This window comes from Toxorhynchites rutilus, chromosome 2, assembly GCF_029784135.1.
Source record: "Toxorhynchites rutilus septentrionalis strain SRP chromosome 2, ASM2978413v1, whole genome shotgun sequence".
Classification (NCBI taxonomy): domain Eukaryota; kingdom Metazoa; phylum Arthropoda; class Insecta; order Diptera; family Culicidae; genus Toxorhynchites; species Toxorhynchites rutilus.
The window spans coordinates 198,215,150-198,235,507 of NC_073745.1; the positions used below are offsets into that span (position 1 = coordinate 198,215,150).

Here is a 20,358-nt window from a genome sequence, read left to right on the forward strand (position 1 = left end):
AGTTGGTAAACCCTGTATATTGATAACGCGGAACATTTTCGTTTCTTTTGCCAAATGCGGGACGTTTCGCGGGACGGAATCATACGCGGGACATTTTGTTGAAATGCGGGACTGTCCCGCGTAACGCGGGACGTCTGGTCAGTTTACACTAAAATGATTCATTACTAACATGACGTTATCTCTACCGTTACGAGCAAAAGTGAAGTATTATTCAATATCGATATCTTCAGAATGCAAAACTCAAACAAACACGTCATCGATAACATTGTTTCCCAATTCGAAATAGAACATCTTATGTAATGTAAACCGTCCAGCAGCTGTTCATTGCTGATTATGGGACGGAAGCATGCGTACGCATGTGATAAAAATATCAAATAACAGGAACACAAACACTGACAGGCGAAAATTTAAGTCCCATCAGTCCGGTTCGCTTGGCTGCAGTCGTCGGTAGATTCCCAACATAAGCAGTGTTGTGCGCACAAATATTTGTCACTATGACCGCGAAAATAATAATAATCGGCGCCGGTGCGGCTGGGATAGCCGCCGCTAGCAGATTGTACGACCGCGGATATAAAAATTTGATCATACTGGAAGCAGAGAACCGGATCGGTGGAAGAATACACACGATACCATTTGGGGCCAATGTGCTGGATTACGGTGCGCAATGGTTGAAACGTAGCAATGTGCAGACTATATTACGGAAAATAAATTCTATTTTATTTTGTAGGGTTCATTCGAGAATGGATAATATTGTATACGATATGGCCGCGAAATATAATTTAGTAGAAACCGAAAGCCACCGCGAGAATGATCTTTGCATAAGATCGAACGGGGAAGAAGTACCTATCGAACATTCAAGACGAGTTCTAGATGTACTAAATAGTTCCACAAATGACGTTGAGAAAATGAAGGTTTACAGGAAATCCTTGAATGATTTCTACAACGAATTGTAAGTATGCAAATTATCGTACAATTTGTTTCTCACACATATAAGTTCTAGTTATCAGGACGCCTTACAAAACCATGAGTTTGATGGTATAGATCCCGAAATTTGTCATCAGATTTTCGATTTTTTCCAAAAATATCACACCGTATACAACGCAGTTGACAGTCTGACGGAGGTATCAACCTCAGGGTTATTGGAGTTCACCGATCACCAAGACGAGTATCTTATCAACTGGAAAACGCGAGGATTCAAAACCATTCTCGATTTAATGCTGGTATGTTATTCAATTCAGTTTTCGGATTATTGCTCCACTGTGACAATTGCAGAAGCGACTACCAGAGCAGAACGCAGTCCCGATACCAATCGAAGATATTACCTTTTTCAACAAACGTGTTACCAAAATCGATTCATTAGCAAACACTCATCCAGCGGTACGCGTTTTGTGTTCAGATGACAGCAGTTATACGGCCGATCACGTGATAATAACCGTTTCCTTAGGAGTACTCAAGGAATCATACCGAACACTGTTCCACCCGAAGCTTCCGTCGCTGAAAAGAAATGCAATCGAGGGGCTGTACATAGGGACCATCGATAAAATGGTGCTCGAATTCGACAAACCGTTTTGGCCGAACGGTTGGCATGGGTTTGGACTGCTGTGGAAAAGCGAAGATATGAATGAACTGCGCGGATCAGATAAATCATGGCTTGAGTCCGTTTGCAGTTTCTTTGTACCGGAGTATCAACCGAATCTACTAGTGGGCTGGATCTTCGGAAAAGATGCCAGAACGATGGAAACTCTTCCCGAGCAGGAAGTTGTGCATGGTCTCTTATATGTTTTAAGAAAGTTTCTTGTGATGTTTCGTGTACCGGAAGCAAAATCATTCACGCGTAGCACGTGGTACGCCAATCCCAACTTTAGAGGATCCTACACGAGTCGTTCAATGGTTTCGGATAGTTTGAATGCCAAGGCCGCTGATCTAGCAATACCCTTGGTCGATTCAAGTGGAAATCCGGTCGTGCAATTCGCTGGGGAGGCTACCCATCCGGAGTACTACTCAACGGTGCAAGGTGCGATTGGAAGTGGATGGAGGGAAGCTGAACGAATCATCGAGCTTTATAAAGATCAGTTTTAGAACAACGAATGTTGTACATTGCGGGTAATAGGATACATTTTTCCCATGATGACAAAATATTCGGAAATAGATGAAACAAAATAAACTACATTTTTTAAATATCATCCAATTTGATCGAACTTCACAAGAAAATCTCTGCTGTGCCTAGCATTCTCAACCTAGTGAAGCTGTCTTGTTTATTGTTTATAATATCAATCAACGGATCTCCGAGGTCCAAATGATTTCAACTTAACTTAATCATACACAAGAACATTGCTTTATCGTGTTTCTGAAGAAATTGAGGTCAAATGCGGGGGCAATCGTATTGGAGGCGCGCTGTAACCTCGTTATTGCGGAACCCATGCCGTAATTCGATCGCCGGAGTATCATTCGCAAGAACGTCGTTAGGTTCCGTCTGGTATGTAGGGAGCCCAGATGGATCAGCAAGCTGTGGTTCTCGTAGCTTGGAAGCCGATGCGGATCACACCAAAAGAACAGTCGGAGAGCTCAGCTTACCAACCGTCGTTGCAATGCTTCGATTTGCGTATCCCCGTTTTGAAAGTACGGATTCCGGATGGCGCTTCCATCTACGGGCACCATACAGCTATTTGAGTAGACATCGGATAAAATTTTAGAGACTCGCAGGATAAAATCCAAGTTTCTTGATGCATTTTCAACGATGTATGAAACGCGCTGCTTGAAAGGCAATTTTGAATCTTGAACCACTCCAGGAACTTCAATCTCCGTTCTCCGTGCAATTGTGACGTCCGGCACGGCATAATTGTGCATTGTTAATTTCTCCTTCATACCGAAGGTTACCGTCGTACACTTGGAAGGGTTGACGACCATACAATTGACAGAACATCGCGAAGCGAACGTATCCAGCTATCGTTGGAGAAAGATAGCATCAGCGGTTGAGCGGACCTGGAAAAATAACTTTAGCACCAAAAAATGTCGTTAATGTAGATCAGGAAAACTAGAGGGCCAAAATTGCTCCCTAGAGGTATCCCAGAAGTTGCTATGAAGGGCTCCGAGCTGTTGTCTCTGATTGAAACAGTTAATCGGCATCTTTTGGGATAAGATTCAAACTCACTTAGCAAAGTCCCAGCGATACATACACCCCCAAAATGAATGTTTAGCACATATTTTGGCATCCCGATTTATTATATTTAATGAGCTTGAAAATAACAGAAAATGTGCTACTCTTCCATACTGGTATAACATTTGAATAATTCCTACTTCCCATAGAAAAATTTTTCGAGGGAGAAGGACAAAAATTATCATTTAGGATTAAATAATTTGTAAAAGGTGCTTTGGAAACGGGTAAGTTGTGGATTAAAAGTATTAAATAAAGATACAGTGAAATATTATTAATTGATTATTCTTTCACATTTTATAATTTTACCAACGGATGTAATAATGGAGTTTAGATACACATGTCACATGTGATACCAACAGGGTTATTTGAAACTTCAGCATAATACCAATCATCGCAACGAATACAGAGCATCCAGTCCTCACCGTTTCCTGTAGCACTGAAGAGTGTTCCACAGTAATAGCATAAAGTATCTTCCATTTTATTTTGATTCACTGATTTACGGACCCGGTTCTTCCGCTGACTGCCCTAGTCCTTAATTTGTTTTATTTCCTTAAGACGCGTCCACATTACGCTAATCGGCCTTGGCCGCCCGGTAAAGCCGACTAAATGTGGACGTACCGCCCGGGCTTGCCGACGTGCCGAAAACCGACTCGAATCAAACCGAACCCAACCCGAAACAAGTGAGTCCGGTTCGAGAAAGTCGAACCAAAACAAAACGAAGCAAATTAGCGTTGACGACATTGTGCTTCGTGTGTTCGTGACGGCTTCGTGCATCCGATGGGGCTTCGGCTTCGTGAACCCGATGGGGCGTCCACACTACATAACGAACCGAATATGCCGCCTGGTACAGGCCGATCGGCATCATTCGGCATAATGTGGACGCACCTGTAAATGCGCTCTCTTTTAACAGTTTTTTGCGGTAAGGTGAAGATGTTAATTCCTCACAATTCTCCCTTTTCATCTGTCGGTTTGCTTTCTTATTTCGCTTGTATGGCTGTTGAACTGTTGAAAGACTATCACAGTTTTTCCCAATACACATACACAACGAATCATGTATTTGTGTTTCGCCAGCTGCAGTATGACTCGTTGAGGTTATCGTATGGGTCAAAACTGTTCCATTTTCGGTCACACTGTAGTAAATGGTTGGATCCAGCAGAAGCACTTCCGGGTCGTACATTGGTCGTACAGAAATGACTCGTTATCAGTGATCGTTGAATCAACTATATTAGTTTCATCTTTTTTCGCCCTGTAGTTGATAGACCTGGATCAGTCAGATGTATCATAGAATTCTTCGATAGTGGACTCTCTTATTGATATACTTTGGTCAGTTAACTCAATAGTTTTGATTTCAAAACCAGTTGTTGTATCCTGATGTACAAGAGAATTCGGTTCGTTAAGTTTTCAGCATCATTGTTGTTCAAGTGATCAGCTGCTGCGAAGCCATTGTCCGAAAATACACGACGGTTCATTGGATATATCCCGGTGGCTCGGAATCCACTCTGGGCGGTGGAAACGGAACTACTCGCGGTGAACGCCTCATTCATCAAAGCCGCCACATTGTATATGATAACTATCTTCCCTGGATTCAGCTTCAAAAATCTGTTGACGGCCTTAGTGTAGTTTGCCTTGAGCGGACCCATAAAGCCAACGTCTAATGGTTGTAGTTTATGTGACGTATGTGGAGGGATAGTTGAGATACGGACGTAATTTTGTCGCGCCTTTTCAATCATATACAATTTTTTCGTATGGCTTGAGTGTCCGTCAAGGATCAAAAGTACAGGGGCTTCACGTGTTGGTCGGACGAAGGATAGAAAATGATCAAACCATTTAGAACACGTTTTTGATGTACTCCATCCGCTTTCATTACATGCAAAAATTGTTCCCGGAGGAGCACCCATCTTCAATGCCTCATTCAAGCGCTGACGTGGAGATATAAGCATCGGAGGAAGAAACTGTCCACTCGCTGACATAGCCATTATAGCAGTAATGGTAACACCTTTCTCACCGGATGATTTTCCAGGAACCTGCCATACACCTTTTTCAGCCAACACTTTTATACCCCTGTTAGGAACCTGATAGCATAAAATTTAGTCACATCAACTTTTTTTTTATCCCATTTATTTATTTAAGGCTCATTAGCATTTTAGCTGTAAGAGAGCCGAATTTTAATCGTGTACATGTCACATGGTTATCATATCTATAATTAGCACATTACACAGTTGCCATTCGCCAGTATTCCTTCTATACCATTTCATATGGTACATTCACACAGTAGCCATTTAGGCGTAAGAGTATTCTTTCTGTTCTTCCATTATCCAGTTGGACCACCGGACAGCGGAGACAGTTGATTGATCATTGTTGAGTTATTTATAGAACAGCAGCCCGATGTGTCTTGCAGAGCAGAGCAGTTGTATGGATGAATCGATCGTATTTCGACCGTGGATCGATATCCATCGCTGATGATTGTTGCGTGGACGTAGTTATTCTGTAACAATACAAAGAGGGTCCTGAGTTTTGAACTCACGATCGATCGCTTACTAAGCGAACGCGCAACCAATGTGGCTACGAAGACCCCCATCACATCAACTTAAAAAATTCAATTTCACATGTAGTTGCCTCACCGTACTAAATCCCGTTTCATCAGCGTTCCTAATTCTGCTCGGAGGAAATTCATTGTTCTCATGGACATTCCGGAGAAGATTGAAAAAACCATTTACACTGACTCTGCTGAAACATTTCAGACGAAATATGGATGTTGGCTCTGGTTTCCAAACTGACAATTCCGGATGTCGTTTCAAGAAATGATAAAGCCAATCGCGTCCAGCCAGCTCAGTTTTATGACAAAAAGGATGCTTAATACGCTTCCGCTCGGCCTGCTGGTAGGCAATATTTCTGATGTCATAACGGGTCAGTCCGCATCCGAATCTGTTCACTCCCACAATATGTTCAACAAGTTCTTGTTCCTGAGCGCTATCAATAACAGGAGAAAAACTTCCAAGAGGCGGAAGCTGTAACTTTGATCCGCTTGCTTCGATGTATCGTGACAGTGTTCTACGAGGAATCTGATACGCCTTCGAAGCATATCTTCTAGAAAATCACTACGTTTCACTACGCTTACCGCTTTAGATAAATCCTCTGCCGTCCAAGATCGCCGAGTGGTTTTTCCGGATATATTTTCGAGCCATGTTTGTTGTCGAACTGACTGCACAGATGAATTTCACTTCGATGCTTTGGTTTACATATAGTGCCACGCCAGTGCTGGCAGATTTTCGGATTTCATATTTATCAGTTTGTTTTTTGGTTTACAGATTTGCATTAATTTTTATAATTTAAGTGTTTTAGCATTGTAACAACGTAGTTTATCTAAATTTTGAAGACATATAGCAAGAATATGGGTGAAAAAAATAATATTGATTTTTCAGATATCATCTTTGTAGAAAAAAGTCTGAGAGTTTTTTTTCTAAAATGATTGGTCACACTGACAGTGAGTAAGCAAGACAGTAAGCTCGTTTTTCTTCACCGTAGAGGGGCGATTTGTCCGATTTTGATTTGTTCCAGAAAAATTTATTTTATCATGAAAATTGAACTTTAAACATTCGTTTATTCAAACTTAATGAAAAGCCCTGTTAATTTTTGAGGAGGTAATTAAGTTTCCCAATTAAAGCTAATGCTGAAATGCTCGAAAAACATTACGGCAGAAGCGGCAAAAGTTGCATGAAATGAAGCAGTTTTTTATATATTACAATTTCATGAAATTGTAATATATTTTTTTTAGTTCCCCTATGCTTGCTATAGCAATATAAGAGCAATATGAGCGAGTGAAACAAGAGACACATTGCAAATAAGCACGCATTACAGGTTTTCGCATACTTTTCCACATACACGTCCCAGACCGAAAAAGATATAGCTTCATTTTTATGCTTTCCTTACTCGTAACAAACACTTTCCAACTTCATTTTATAATAAGTTGTAATATTATCACGCATTTATACAATAGCACCTGTGGCTATGTGGATAGCGTGTACGTGTAAAAAAGCCTTGCATTCCAGCTGGCCTTGGTTCGATCCCCGCCGACATCGTTTGGGCCTTTTTTTGGGTACAATCCCAAGCTTGACGTTCAGTCTGAGAGAAAAAGATGAATGCTCCCATACATACAAACATTTCAAAGCTTGTTTCGGCGTCGAATGACATGACAACGACATCCGTCTTAATGTCGTTGACTCTTGATATACTTTCCAAAACGATTTCGGGTTTCACATGGAGTTTCATTGCAGGTTTTATTGGTACCTCCTGAGTCAACGTTGACTTGTTTTCTGATAGGCATGGTTTTTAACAATTTGAATGCATCGTCATACCATGTGGTAGATACTGAATTAAAAGAATGCAGTTGAAATTGTGATATACTGCCAAAATTTCAATCGCATGAAAAGCCCACTTAAAATGAAAGAAATCCAAATAATTATTCTGAAAAAGGATTGGGCGATCTTGGATCGATATTTAGAAGATCGATCTTTTCCTCTCCGATTTTCGATTTTTTGGATCAGTTCTTTGCACTTAAAAAAATCGAGAAAATCGATCTTTTCTTTTCGATCTTTCCGATCTTTTTGAAAGTAGATTTTTTTTAAATTAATTTTTCAGTGAACATTGACGGTTGTTGGATTTTTAATAATAATGTTCAATTAATTTATTTCATTAAATGATTTAATGACGGTACAAGATAAATGCCCTGGAAAATACGTTGTGTCTGGACTTTCAAGTTTTCTCTAAACCTTCATACTGAGAGTCAAAATCAAATGCCTTTGATGTTTGAATAGAAATGTGAAATGTTTATTCCATGTTTAAACACATGACTCTCATACACCCTCATTTAAAGAACTCTCAGTATCTTCCTCTGATTTCAACTGTAATATTCGTAGATTTTTATTAATATTTTCCGTAATACTTAAATTAGGTGACTTTAAAAGTATGGTGTGTCAGAGACATATGTTTATGAAGAATGTAACCGTGGTGCGGATTATCCGCGAAAGCGAGTTCATTTGTAATTCTATAGAACTTCCCGGAATTTGCCACTGAGCGGTAGGGTCTTGTTCTTTTGTTTTGGTCATGTCTTTCACATTATCTGATTACTGGTGTAAACGACCTTACAGATGGATAGTTTAATGATTTCTGTATTGATGAAACATAGTTATTATGAATAAATATTTTGTTTTTGTGTTTGCACCTTATTTTTAGTCTTTTATTGCGTTATCCGTGATTTTCGTAATCCGCGGGGAGCCCGACTATTCCACGGATAATCTGTATTTGCATCTGTTTTCTACTCCCCTGATCATGCTCAATTTAGCTGTCATGAGAAATTCTCCAAAGTTGCTGAAATTATTTTATTTGCATTTGCACCCGAATCAAAAATCCACATAGATGGAGACTTCAATCAACGAAATGCGGACTTTATCATTGATTTTGATAGTGAATTTATTGTTTCCAGTTGTTGGTGATAATAACTCTCTGCAATTTATTTTTGGAAAAATAGCCGGTCGTGGGTTGAATTAAATAAGCAATGTTTATAATCGACAGAAATGCTTCCTGGATTTCTTGTTGATAAATATGTCCGAAGATTTCTGTGTGTCTGAATCATTTACTCCATATGAAAAAATGAAGCACAAAATATCCGGTTTGGTTTGTGCAAAACATAAAAAATCTAAAAAATTAAAAAAAAACAGAAGGTACATAAAATTATAAGAAATACAAATCTGACGCTAATCTCGAAAACTATCTGAACATTTGCGAACAACTCAACTCAATTATTAAAGACGTCTTTGAAGATTACAACTCAAAAACAGAGTCGAACATTAAGTCTAACACGAAAAGTTTCTTCAATTACATAAATACAAAATTAAAAAGCAATAGTTTTCCATCACGCATGCACCTTGCAGAAACCGTGGGGAAGATATTTACAACCTTTTTGCAATATTTTTCAAAGAAGTTTACATTGAAACATCTAAGGAGGACAGATATGGTGATTTCTTTGCATTTCTTCCAAAATTTCCATGTGGTTTTAACGCATCAAATAAGCCTGACGTCTCGAAAGGTTCCCAAAAATATGGGAAAACACCTTTCTTGTACCAATTTTAGTTCCGCTAAACAACTAAAAACACGAATAACGAATAAGCAACACGTTTTTTTAAAGGACGCTTAACAACAAATTTGCTGGAATTTGTCACCTTCACTTCGAATGCAATGGATAATGGTTATTATTAGAAAAAAATTGAAAAGTCGGACATTTTCTAGTGAGGAGGTAAAGTGATCACCTATGGGAGGCAAAGTGGTCACTCGCACATTTCATGCTAGAAGTCATAGATTTATGTGTGTTTTCTTGTCCAAATTTGTTTAAATCATTATTAAAATAGTAGATTCATGTATGAAACGCGCTAGGCCTATCCACCTAAAGTCGTAATTGAAATTTTCTCATACGTATAAAAACGTAGTAGGAAACACATAACGTTTTTCATAATGAGGCTTGGTTTTTGTTTGGGTGGCATATTTTTCTTGGGTTAAAACCACAAAAGGGACCCCTTGAAGAGCAGAAGATGATAAGGTATATCAGCTTTTGAAAACAGAACATTGTCAGTAGTAATCCTCCCCTGACCACTTTGCATTCAAGCAACAAAGTAATTTCTATGCGAAATAATCGCTTAAATTGAACAAAATGTCTGTTCGGCTTCCCTAGAATATGTGAACAGTCGCCCAAACTGTTGATTTGTCGAAAACATCAGGTCAAATAAACTAAATTTCACTAGAAATTCCTTTAATTCGAAACCCACGAAACTACGACCGAATGGCTACCGAGAGAGCGATTTTTGTTTTTATTTATATTTTGACGTGCGACCGCTCCACTGAAGTTCAGGGTCACTCAAAAGTCACGAAATTCTGCAAACATAATATGATTATCAATACGGTGTCAATAGTCAATAGTTATACCACTACCACACCACTTTATCCCACGTGACCAACTTTGCCCCAACTACCCCTATATTTGAGCAGCATATTTAGTCTACGCTCGAGATGAAGAATAGAAGGTGGGAAGATTCACGGGTTTTGGTTGTGTTGAACTTTGATTATGTTAGTAGCCAGGAAGATAGGAAGTTCACATACCAGGCATACCAGTCAGTTACTCGAATAGTACAATATTGAATGTGTCAACGAATAACGTTGAAAGAGGATATACAGGAGCTAATTACAGATTTCCAAATCATATTTTTCGCATAATGAAAAAAAATACAGAAAATATCACGGAATAAAATGTTTAATTTTTTTTTTGATTTCAGAAATAGTATTCTAATGTCTACTATGTTTGGATTCTAGAGCAACTTCATGGAAGTTTGACTTTTGTCAGCAATTGTATTTACTTTTTTCACAATTAGGGTGCTGAAAACTTCAGTCGTCTAAAACTAAGACGCAAGCGGAAAACTTTTTGTCTCAATCTAAGTCATACGGAGTCAATTAAATTTATTTTTTAAGTTCATTTTACATGAAAAAACTTGCAACCTTTTTTCCCCATGCACTGTCAAATGTTTATCCGTCAAAGGAACAAAAATTTGTGTGACTCTGACTTTGTTCGTATACGTTTTTGGTCGACGTAACGAAAAGTAAAATTGAATTGAAATTAAGTTTAGAACACTTCAACAATACTGAAATTTCAGTTTCTGTTAAAATATCGGGCCCTTATGATTTTGAACGCTAGCATTGATTTAGGAAAAAAAATTCCATTTGCTTATTTTTACTTTCAATAACAACACTTTTCCTATGTAGTGGACTATTATAAGAAAAGTAACATACATAAACAAAATCTGTGACGTCACAGATTTGAAAAATCTTCCCACCTTTCATTTTCCATCTCGGTCTACGCTGGCATGACGAAATAAATAAATAAATATTTTTTTTTATCATGTAACTTGTTGAATTGAACAAATAAATTATCCAGTCAGCTTTCTTTAATTTTAAGTAAGTAGTATTAACTATCATTAAAAAGTACGTGACGACCAAAAGTGGAACGGGCAAGGTGGTTAAACCAAGTGGAACAGGACATGGTAAGTGCGGGGTGCCCGCGGAATTGGAGAGAGATAGCCACGAACCACGAGAAAAATTGTGGATCAGGCCATGTTGTAAAGATGTTAAGCCAAAATCAATAAATAAAATTTGCTATCAGGAACAAAGCTACCAATTTTCACGAAAATCTAAGAACCACAGAATCGCTTTGGCATGGAATGGCAATGATTCATATAAACAAACCGCATTAGTAATGATGCACACTAGGGTGCCAATGAAAATGGTCATCTCTAATTTCAAAAAGTTACCTCATAAAAAATGTTCACCATCTGTCAACCCCGATGTCCGGTGATTTCTCGGTTTTCATAACACTCAAATTTTAACGTCTGCAACACTAATAAATTTTCATTTGATCAATATAGCATCCCGGGTTACAAAGTTGATTTTTGCCTTTCACATTCCAGACTAGAGATGGGCGAGCGCTTACGAGCCGCTCATTTGAGCCGGTACGTCAGAAAGAGCGTACGATCCACGGTTCTTTAAAAATGAGCCGCGGCTCTCAAATGAACGGCTCTTATACGTACGGCTCTTGAATGAACCACGGTTCAAAAAGACCCACGGTTCTTTTATGAGCCGTGGCTCTATTTGAACCGCGGTTCATTTAAAAGCCGTTCATTTGAGAAACACGGTTCAAAAAAGAACTGCGGGTCATACAAGAACCATGTTTCTTTTAAGAGTCGGCTTATTGATAAAGAACAGTGCATCGTACGCTCGTTCTGACGAACCGGCAGTGTGGAAGAAATATATGTTTCCCATGCTGCTTTTTAAGCGGTTTCATTTAACTGTTTGGATGTTTGTAAATTTTGGCGGATTACATATTTTCTCGAAACCCCATAAATATGGGTATCTAATGAAAGGACTTAACTAGTAGGACACAGTTATTTATGTAAAATGGAAATCCAAGATGGCGGCCGTCATAAAATAACAGAATACTAATTTCGTCGAAACCCCATCAATATGGGTATCAAATGAAGGGTTTGCCCAGTAGATCACAGTTATTTATGAAAAACTAGCTGACCCGGCAAACTTCGAATTTACAAAACTCATCATTATAATATCAGATTATTTTCAGACACAATTCTCGTTCAAGATTTTTCAACCACTTGAAAATAACATGTTTCTCCGTGACATAGAATAAATGTTTTATACAGAAAATATGATAGAATAAAGACAGCCCTAAATCGGACAATTCCTTCTTCGAGTTCTGCTCTTATCAACACATCCGGCAATCCTTTTTTTTTGTATAGATAGACGAAGATATAGTAGTGCGTTTCATCACATCAAACTCCATTTCCAGTTTCGAACAAATATCAATTTCGCTAACGCATATATGAAATTGACTAACAGCACTTGTCACTATGTAATTGTAGAACATATGGGAATTTAATGTTCCGAATTTTCACTTTTTCCTTCAGAGTTTTCCGAAAATTTTCAATTGTCATGTTTGAATGGAAAATTGATGGTTGAAATATTTGTAATATTTTTATGGGACCCCCTCTCCATTCCAAAGGAGAGAGAGTGTCACACCATTATAGAAACATTTCTCATACTCAAAAACCCTCACATCCCAAATTGTGCTTGATTAGTTTTAGAGTTATGCAGAAATTTGTGTTTCATTTGTACGACAGCCCACCTTTAGAGAGCGGGAGGAGTGTCTAACCAACATAGAAATATTTATTGTATCCTAAAACCTCCACATGCCACAATTTGGTTTCATTCGCTTGATTAATTCTCGAGTAATTCAGAAATTTGTGTTTCATTTGTATAGCAGCCCCTCCTTAGAGAAGGGGTGGAGAGTCTAACTATCATAGAAACATTTATTGCACCCTAAAGCCTCAATATGCCCAATTTGGTTTCATTTGCTTGATTAATTCTTGAGTAATGCAGAAGTTTGTGTTATGTGATATGTATTTTTTTCATAACCCCTCAATATGGGTATCTAATTAAAAGACTTGATTAGTAGAACATAGTTATTTATGTAAAATGGAAATCCAAGATGGTGGCCGTTACAAAATGGCAGACAACTAATTTCGTCAAAACCCCATCAATATGGGTATCAAATGAAAGTACTTGTCTAGTAGACCACAGTTATTTATGAAAAATGTAAATCCAAAATGGCCGCCACCTCAACATGGCGAAATATGTATTTTTTTCAAAACCCCCTCGATATGGGTATCTAATGAAAGTACTTGTCTAGTAGGACACAGTTATTTATGTAAAATGGAAATCCAATATGGCGGCCGTTATAAAATGACAGACTATATATTTTGCCAAAACCTTATCAATATGGGTATCAAATGGAAGGACTTGACTAGTAGAACTCTGTTATTCGTGAAAAATGTAAATTCAAAATGGCGACCGTTACGAAATGGCAGACTACTTTTCTTTTAAAAACCCCATTATATGGGTATCAGATGAACGGGCTTGACTAGTAAATCACAGTTATGTATGATAAATTCAACCCGCCTATGGGTATTGAATGAAATGATTTGACTAATATAATATAGTTCTTCATGAAACCATTCCATTTGAAATATTTTAAAAACGTTTGGGATACAAAACGGGGAGAAAACTGTGTCGTTATCGAAAACTGCTATATTCTCCCGACTGATAATTTGACATGATCAACATTATATGGATCAAGTGAAATCAGTTCTAGTGATTGTAAAAAAGCTCTGTATGAATTGATTTTGGAGCGATCTACAAATCTTGAGTCAGACGAATTAGTAGCCCAACAAATACTGCTAGATCCACGCTTCAAGCAGCATGGTTTTGGGGATAACAGAAAGTACAACTATGCACACCAGTCGTTGATAAGGATGCTAAAAATGACATCCATGGAATACACACCTACGAAACTAGCACAAATCGTTGGTGATGAAGCGCTGTCATCTGAATGGGAGAAGTTTGATGTATTGGTTGGCAATCTTCGATCCTCACATGATCCAAAAGCTGCTGCAACATCTATTGTAGATCCACATTTGATGAGACTAAGCTACCCTTCGTTTTGGTGGAATGAAAGGAAATCTATCTCTCCGCGGCTCTATCTTTTTTTTTTTGAAAATATTATGTATTCCGGCGACTTCAGTACCATGTGAGCGAGTTTTTCCGAAAGCAAGACAAGTTTGCAGTGAAAGATGTAGTCGACCTTCATCAGATAACATTGAAAAGATAATGTTTATAAATAAAAAAAATAAAAAGATCATTGTGATGGGAATATATCAGAGAAAACCTTCAGTAAAGTAATATTTTTACTTTCTCTGCACTGATTATTGTTTTAAACATTATTTTTTACGTCTTCCATTCTTTACATATCCGAATAAACCAATTTTTGAAAAGAGCCGTCGAGCCGCTCAAATGAGCCGGCTCTTTACATTGAGCGCACGGCTCTGAGCCGCTCACTGAAATGAACCGTTTTGCCCATCTCTATTCCAGACACACTGGAGGAGTTGCTATTTACGTAAAAAACGATTAAATTAAACATTCGGTTAAACGAATCTGTTGAAAATAATTGGTTCTCGGCAATTTCAGTTGAAAAGGGTATGCAGATGGGATATTTTGGAATTGTATATCACTCCCCCAGTTCTAGTGACCAGCGATTTCTGGAAATTTTGGAAAACTGATGGGAGAATTTCATCGATTGTAGCAAACTAAATGTAATTGCTGGTGATTTCAACATGGACTCAACATACAGAATTCGAAGCAATTGAAGCTACTTTCGGATTTTTACAACTTAAAACAGTCTGTTCCTAGAAGCCATTAGGATTACAAAATCTAGTAGAACTTTGATAGATCACGTTTTCTCTAATTTTAATACAATTCATTCTTTGATAGAGGCCAAATATAAAATAACGGATCACGAGACTATTCTTGTTTATATTGAGAATGAACATAGTGATCTTGAAGAAAATAAAGTTAATATTCAGTGCTGGAACAAATATTCTAAAGAAGCGCTGTTGGTTCTTGTTGAAAAAAAACTTGGATTTTACTGCATCCACTGACAATTTGAATTTAAGAGCAGCATTTCCCACTAATGTTTTGAAAGAGTGTACCAATAGCTTAGTTTTTGAAAAACAAATCAACTTGAATAATTCGAACAGCTAGTACTGTTCGTCGCTTTTGCGCCTAAAACAGTACGTAAAGTTTCGTAGAAGTAATTTAGAGAATGATTGGAAAAGGTACACCTCCGCGCGGAACATGTATTCACAAGCCTTGAAAAAGACTAGATGTGAGTACATTCAGAGGAAAATCGATCAACATCTGACTAACAGCAAGGAGTTATGGAAAATATTGAAAAGTTTACTCAACACTAAAAATATTTTGTCGCGGGCCACAACTTTCGAAAATTTAGAAGAACATTCCGAACAAGTAATAGCCGAAAAGTTCAACAATTATTTCGTTAGTAGTGTTCAACGGATGAACCTCAAGAAATAATACAGCCGATGAATAACAATTGTAGATTAGAATGTTTTCTACCCATCACATTTGCAGAGTTGAAAGATATTTGTTTTTCCTTGCAGAAATCGGCTGGTATCGACCATGTCAACGCAAAAGTGATACAAGATTGCTTTCATGTTATTGGACACAAACTGCTGGACCTGATAAATGAATCATTGCAAACAGGACACGTGTCTGTAGCTTGGAAGGAATCCATTGTGGTTCACATCCCCAAAGTTAATGGGACGGATAAAGCCGAAGAGTACCGCCCTATTAACATGTTGCACAAATTAGAAAAAGTTTTGGGACTTGTTGTGAAATGCAAGCTTATGAAATATATTAATAACAATAATTTGCTAATGCCGGAGCAGTCGGGATATCCAGAGGGCCACTCTTGTGAAACCGCTCTTAATCTGGTGTTAGCAAAGGGGAAAGAGAATATCGAGGCTAGAGAAACTATTTTTGCTGTGTTCTTGGATTTGAAACACGCTTTTGAAACAATTTCTAGGGTCTTATTGTTACAAACAAGCGCATTGGAATTGTAGGGACATCATACAAACGGCTTGAAAGCTATTAGTGTGATAGAACTCAGAAGACTCGTTTCAACGATTTTATTTCTGCTCCCATCGGTAACGCACTTGGTGTGTCGCAGGGAAGCGTGTTAGGACCCATTTTTTTCATTCTATACATCAATGATATGCGGCGAGTTTTACGTTTTTGTGACGTGATTTTTGTTCGCGGTCGATACTGTTCTGTTCATCGCAGCTAAAGAGTTAAATGAAACTGCGGTACATTTGAACGAAGATCTTCATTCTCTCGCTCGGTGGTGTTAGTGTTAGTAAGACTAAATATATGCTCATTTCTTCGACAAACTCCAGATTCGTTGGTCATTTTGAAATTGATGGTGAGGCAGTTAAACGGGTTCTTCTTGAACGGCGTTAACGTTCACTGTGGAACTTTTGCCGTTTCAACGAATACATACTAGCGTCATTTATTAATACTTAGTTGAGATTTCTTAAGCCAAATAACACGCCCTGAATGTATTCCGAGGGGCAAGCTCTAGAGTACGCGTGACCACAGTGCAAGTCGAAGGAAATTTCTCTGACGAAAAATCCCCGGGCCAGAACGGGAATCGAACCCGAACACCCAGGCAGGATAATCTGAGACGCGAACCACGGGTGCACTAGTTTTTTTTTTCCAAAATATATTTTTTATTAAGGCACATATGGCGTTAGCCTGACGGGGCCGGGAGTCCAATATTTTGACAATTTTTGTCTTACAACTATGTTAGTAATATGTAACCGATTACTCGCGGTTGGCTCGAGGTTAGTATTACAAGTGTTCTCATAATTGGTATGTTGCAGTCTTCGATGCTCTGTACGTGTGCCCGACACGGGATACTTCCTATTGGGATGCAGCTGACCATTAATCTATAACGCCCCCTAGTCTGTACCCCATATCTAGGTTGGTGCGTCTTTCTCGACTCGAGGAATCCAGGATAGAATGGTCACTAGCCGGCGCAATCATCAGCTCGTGTAGAGTTGTCATGAGCGGTACAACCTTTGGCTCTTGTTGAATGATCAGTGGACTGCACAACCTTCGGCCAGTGCATCTGTAAAGAGTGTGTGTATGTATTGCCGCGACTAAGTAAAAGTTTATCGATCGGATAGGAGGGATATGAAACGGGGACACAACGAAGGAAACATCATTAAACGTTGACATCGGCGTTTCTGAGGAACAGGTATAGATGAAGCAGAAGATCAGGATCCCGGCTACCTAAGATATCCCGGACGGGGATATCCGATTGTCTGCCTTGTGCTCTCAGTGCTCTAGAGAGCTGAGAGCGAGCAGCATGGAACCGGATACACGACCAGACAACATGCTCGATGTCGTGGTAGCCATCGCCACAATCACAAAGATTGTTTGCTGCGAGCCCAATGCGATAGAGATGCGCGTTTAGGTTGTAGTGATTGGACATAAGCCGAGATATCACGCGAATGAAATCACGACCTACATTCAATCCCTTGAACCATGCACTCGTCGAGACCTTAGGGATAATCGTGTGTAACCAACGACCGAACTCATCTTCACTCCACATGCGCTGCCAACTAACGAGTGTGTACTGACGAGGAATGTGGAAAAATTCATTATAAGCAATTTGCCTTGAATGCACTAGTTGAACGGGTTACAGAAATTAAATATCTCGGAGTAGTTATTGAGTAATTCCAAATGAAATCGACAAATGACAAACATGAGTATTTTTGATTCGAATGGACGTGTGTACAGGGAAACTTCGATATAACGTACCCTCGCTATAACGTACCCTCGATATAACGTCACTCGATATAAAGTATATTTTACCTCGATATAACGTACACATTTTTCAAAGGACGAATTTCATGGCAACTCGTCCTAGGAGTTAGCAGTGAAACGTTGTGGGTGTAAAGATACTGGTCATTTGAGCAACTGCAAATATTCAAATACTTGAAATCTCAAAAAAAAAAAAGACAACTTTCTAAAAAGGGTCAGTTTTTTCTTAATTTTTCACAAAAAAATTCTTATCTGAAAACATTAATATCTAGAAATTTTGATCAAGAATGAAATGTAGGAAATTGTTCAAATTTTCATAAAAAATACCAATATTTTTTTAAAAATTACGCTGAAACAATATACAAATAAAATCTCCAACAAAATAGCTGTACTTGTTGGTAGTTGTATGCACTATTCATATAATTTTCGCTAAGAATTTCAAAAAAAATATATGAATAGTCCATACAACTACAAACAAGTCTCCCAAATATTCCAACAAGAGCACTGTTACAGGGGAAAAGTTTTTTTAACAAGCAAGGGGTCATTTTATCTATTTACCCTCAATCAACAGTATGAAGGGAAACATCACGAGAGAGGTTGGCTTCACCTTCTAGTTGGATTTTTTCATCATTCTTTAATAATTCTACCAAAACAGCATTACATTAAAGCAATATGAGCTATGTTTTTGAACTCTTTATTATGCTTCGATATAAGGTACAATTCGATACAACGTACAATGTTGAAAGGGAAATGTACGTTATATCGAAGTTTACCTGTATTCCGTTTGGGTTAGAGGAAATATGAGTTTTCCACAGCAGTTGGGAATTTTTTGACTCAAGCGTAACTTTTGAAAATGGCGTATCGATTTGAGTAAGAGAAATCTTTGATAATTTATATCTCAAAGAAAGAGTTATAGAGTATTGATGGTTAAATATGAAAATAAAAATTCAATTTGCAATATCCAAAATACATATTTTTTATTTTTTTTTAATTTTTTCATACAAAATAGAAGTCATGCAGAAAATTTGGTAAAACTATTTTTGACGAACTTTGTGGAACATCAAATTTTTATGAATTTTCGAAACTTCGAATTTTTGTATGTTAACAATCCTTTTTAGCCACAAATTATGAATCCTGATGTGATTGAAAACAAAAAAGGTTATTATCAATCTCCTTCTAAATGTAGCCATTCTCGAAATGTTTAAAAAATATTTCTAATTTATTGTCTTTTTTATAGTAAATAATCCCTTTTAATATGTTTGTCGTGTAGGAGCCGATCTGGCGTAGTGGTAACATCCATACCTCTCACGCTGAAGATCACGAGTTCAATTCTCACTCCCAACATTCTTTCAAAATTGGAAGTAAAAAGTGACGAACCAGCCAAAAGTGTTGAAAGTCACTATAATACAGATATAAAAAAAAAAATAAAAAATAAAAAATGTTTGTCGTGTTATACCATCATGTTCATGAAATTTTATGAATTTGCTTATAATTTCCAACAACTTTTTCAAATACATCATCATGGTTAATTTTTTGACTCAAGCGTAACTTTTGAAAAGGGCGTATCGATTTGAGTAAGAGAAATCTTTGATAATTTATATCTCAAAGAAAGAGCTATAGAGTATTAATGGTTAAATATTAAAATAAAAATTCAATTTGCAATATCCAAAATACATATTTTTTAATTTTTTTTAATTTTTTCATACAAAATAGAAGACATGCAGAAAATTTAAAAAATGGGCCCAAGATGGTAAAACTATTTTTGACGAACTTTGTGGAACATCAAATTTTTATGAATTTTCGAAACTTCGAATTTTTGTATGTTAACAATCCTTTTTAGCCACAAATTATGAATCCTGATGTGATTGAAAACAAAAAAGGTTATTATCAATCTCCTTCTAAATGTAGCCATTCTCGAAATGTTTAAAAAATATTTCTAATTTATTGTCTTTTTTATAGTAAATAATCCCTTTTAATATGTTTGTCGTGTTATACCATCATGTTCATGAAATTTTATGAATTTGCTTATAATTTCCAACAACTTTTTCAAATACATCATCATGCTTAATTTTTTGACTCAAGCGTAACTTTTGAAAAGGGCGTATCGATTTGAGTAAGAGAAATCTTTGATAATTTATATCTAAAAAAATATGAATCGTACCGAAATAGTGTGTTAGAAAGAGTTATAGAGTATTGTTGGCTTAATTTGAAAAAAATATACACTGAGAAGAAAAATTAATACTCTTTTTTTATTTACAAAATAAAATTTTAATTTGCGATATCAAAAAATATGTATCTTTTTATATTTTTTTCAATTTTTTCATATAAAATAGAAGTCATGTAAGAAATTT

At 37.4% G+C, this 20,358-nt stretch overlaps 1 protein-coding gene across 2 annotated transcripts; it reads left to right on the top strand.

Annotated features, from left to right (window-relative positions):
- Nucleotides 1–451: 451 nt before the first annotated feature.
- On the top strand, nt 452–2,108 carry LOC129769695 (spermine oxidase-like). 2 transcript variants are annotated; one of them, XM_055772110.1, is made up of 4 exons: nt 452–667; nt 728–949; nt 1,001–1,220; nt 1,273–2,108. In XM_055772110.1, exons 1-4 carry the CDS (start codon nt 495–497, stop codon nt 2,077–2,079), a joined length of 1,422 nt encoding a protein of 473 aa, XP_055628085.1. In that variant the 5' UTR covers nt 452–494; the 3' UTR covers nt 2,080–2,108. The 2 variants fall into 2 exon arrangements, with proteins under 2 accessions (XP_055628085.1, XP_055628086.1); XM_055772111.1 differs by having other exon boundaries at nt 532–657.
- Nucleotides 2,109–20,358: the final 18,250 nt, after the last annotated feature.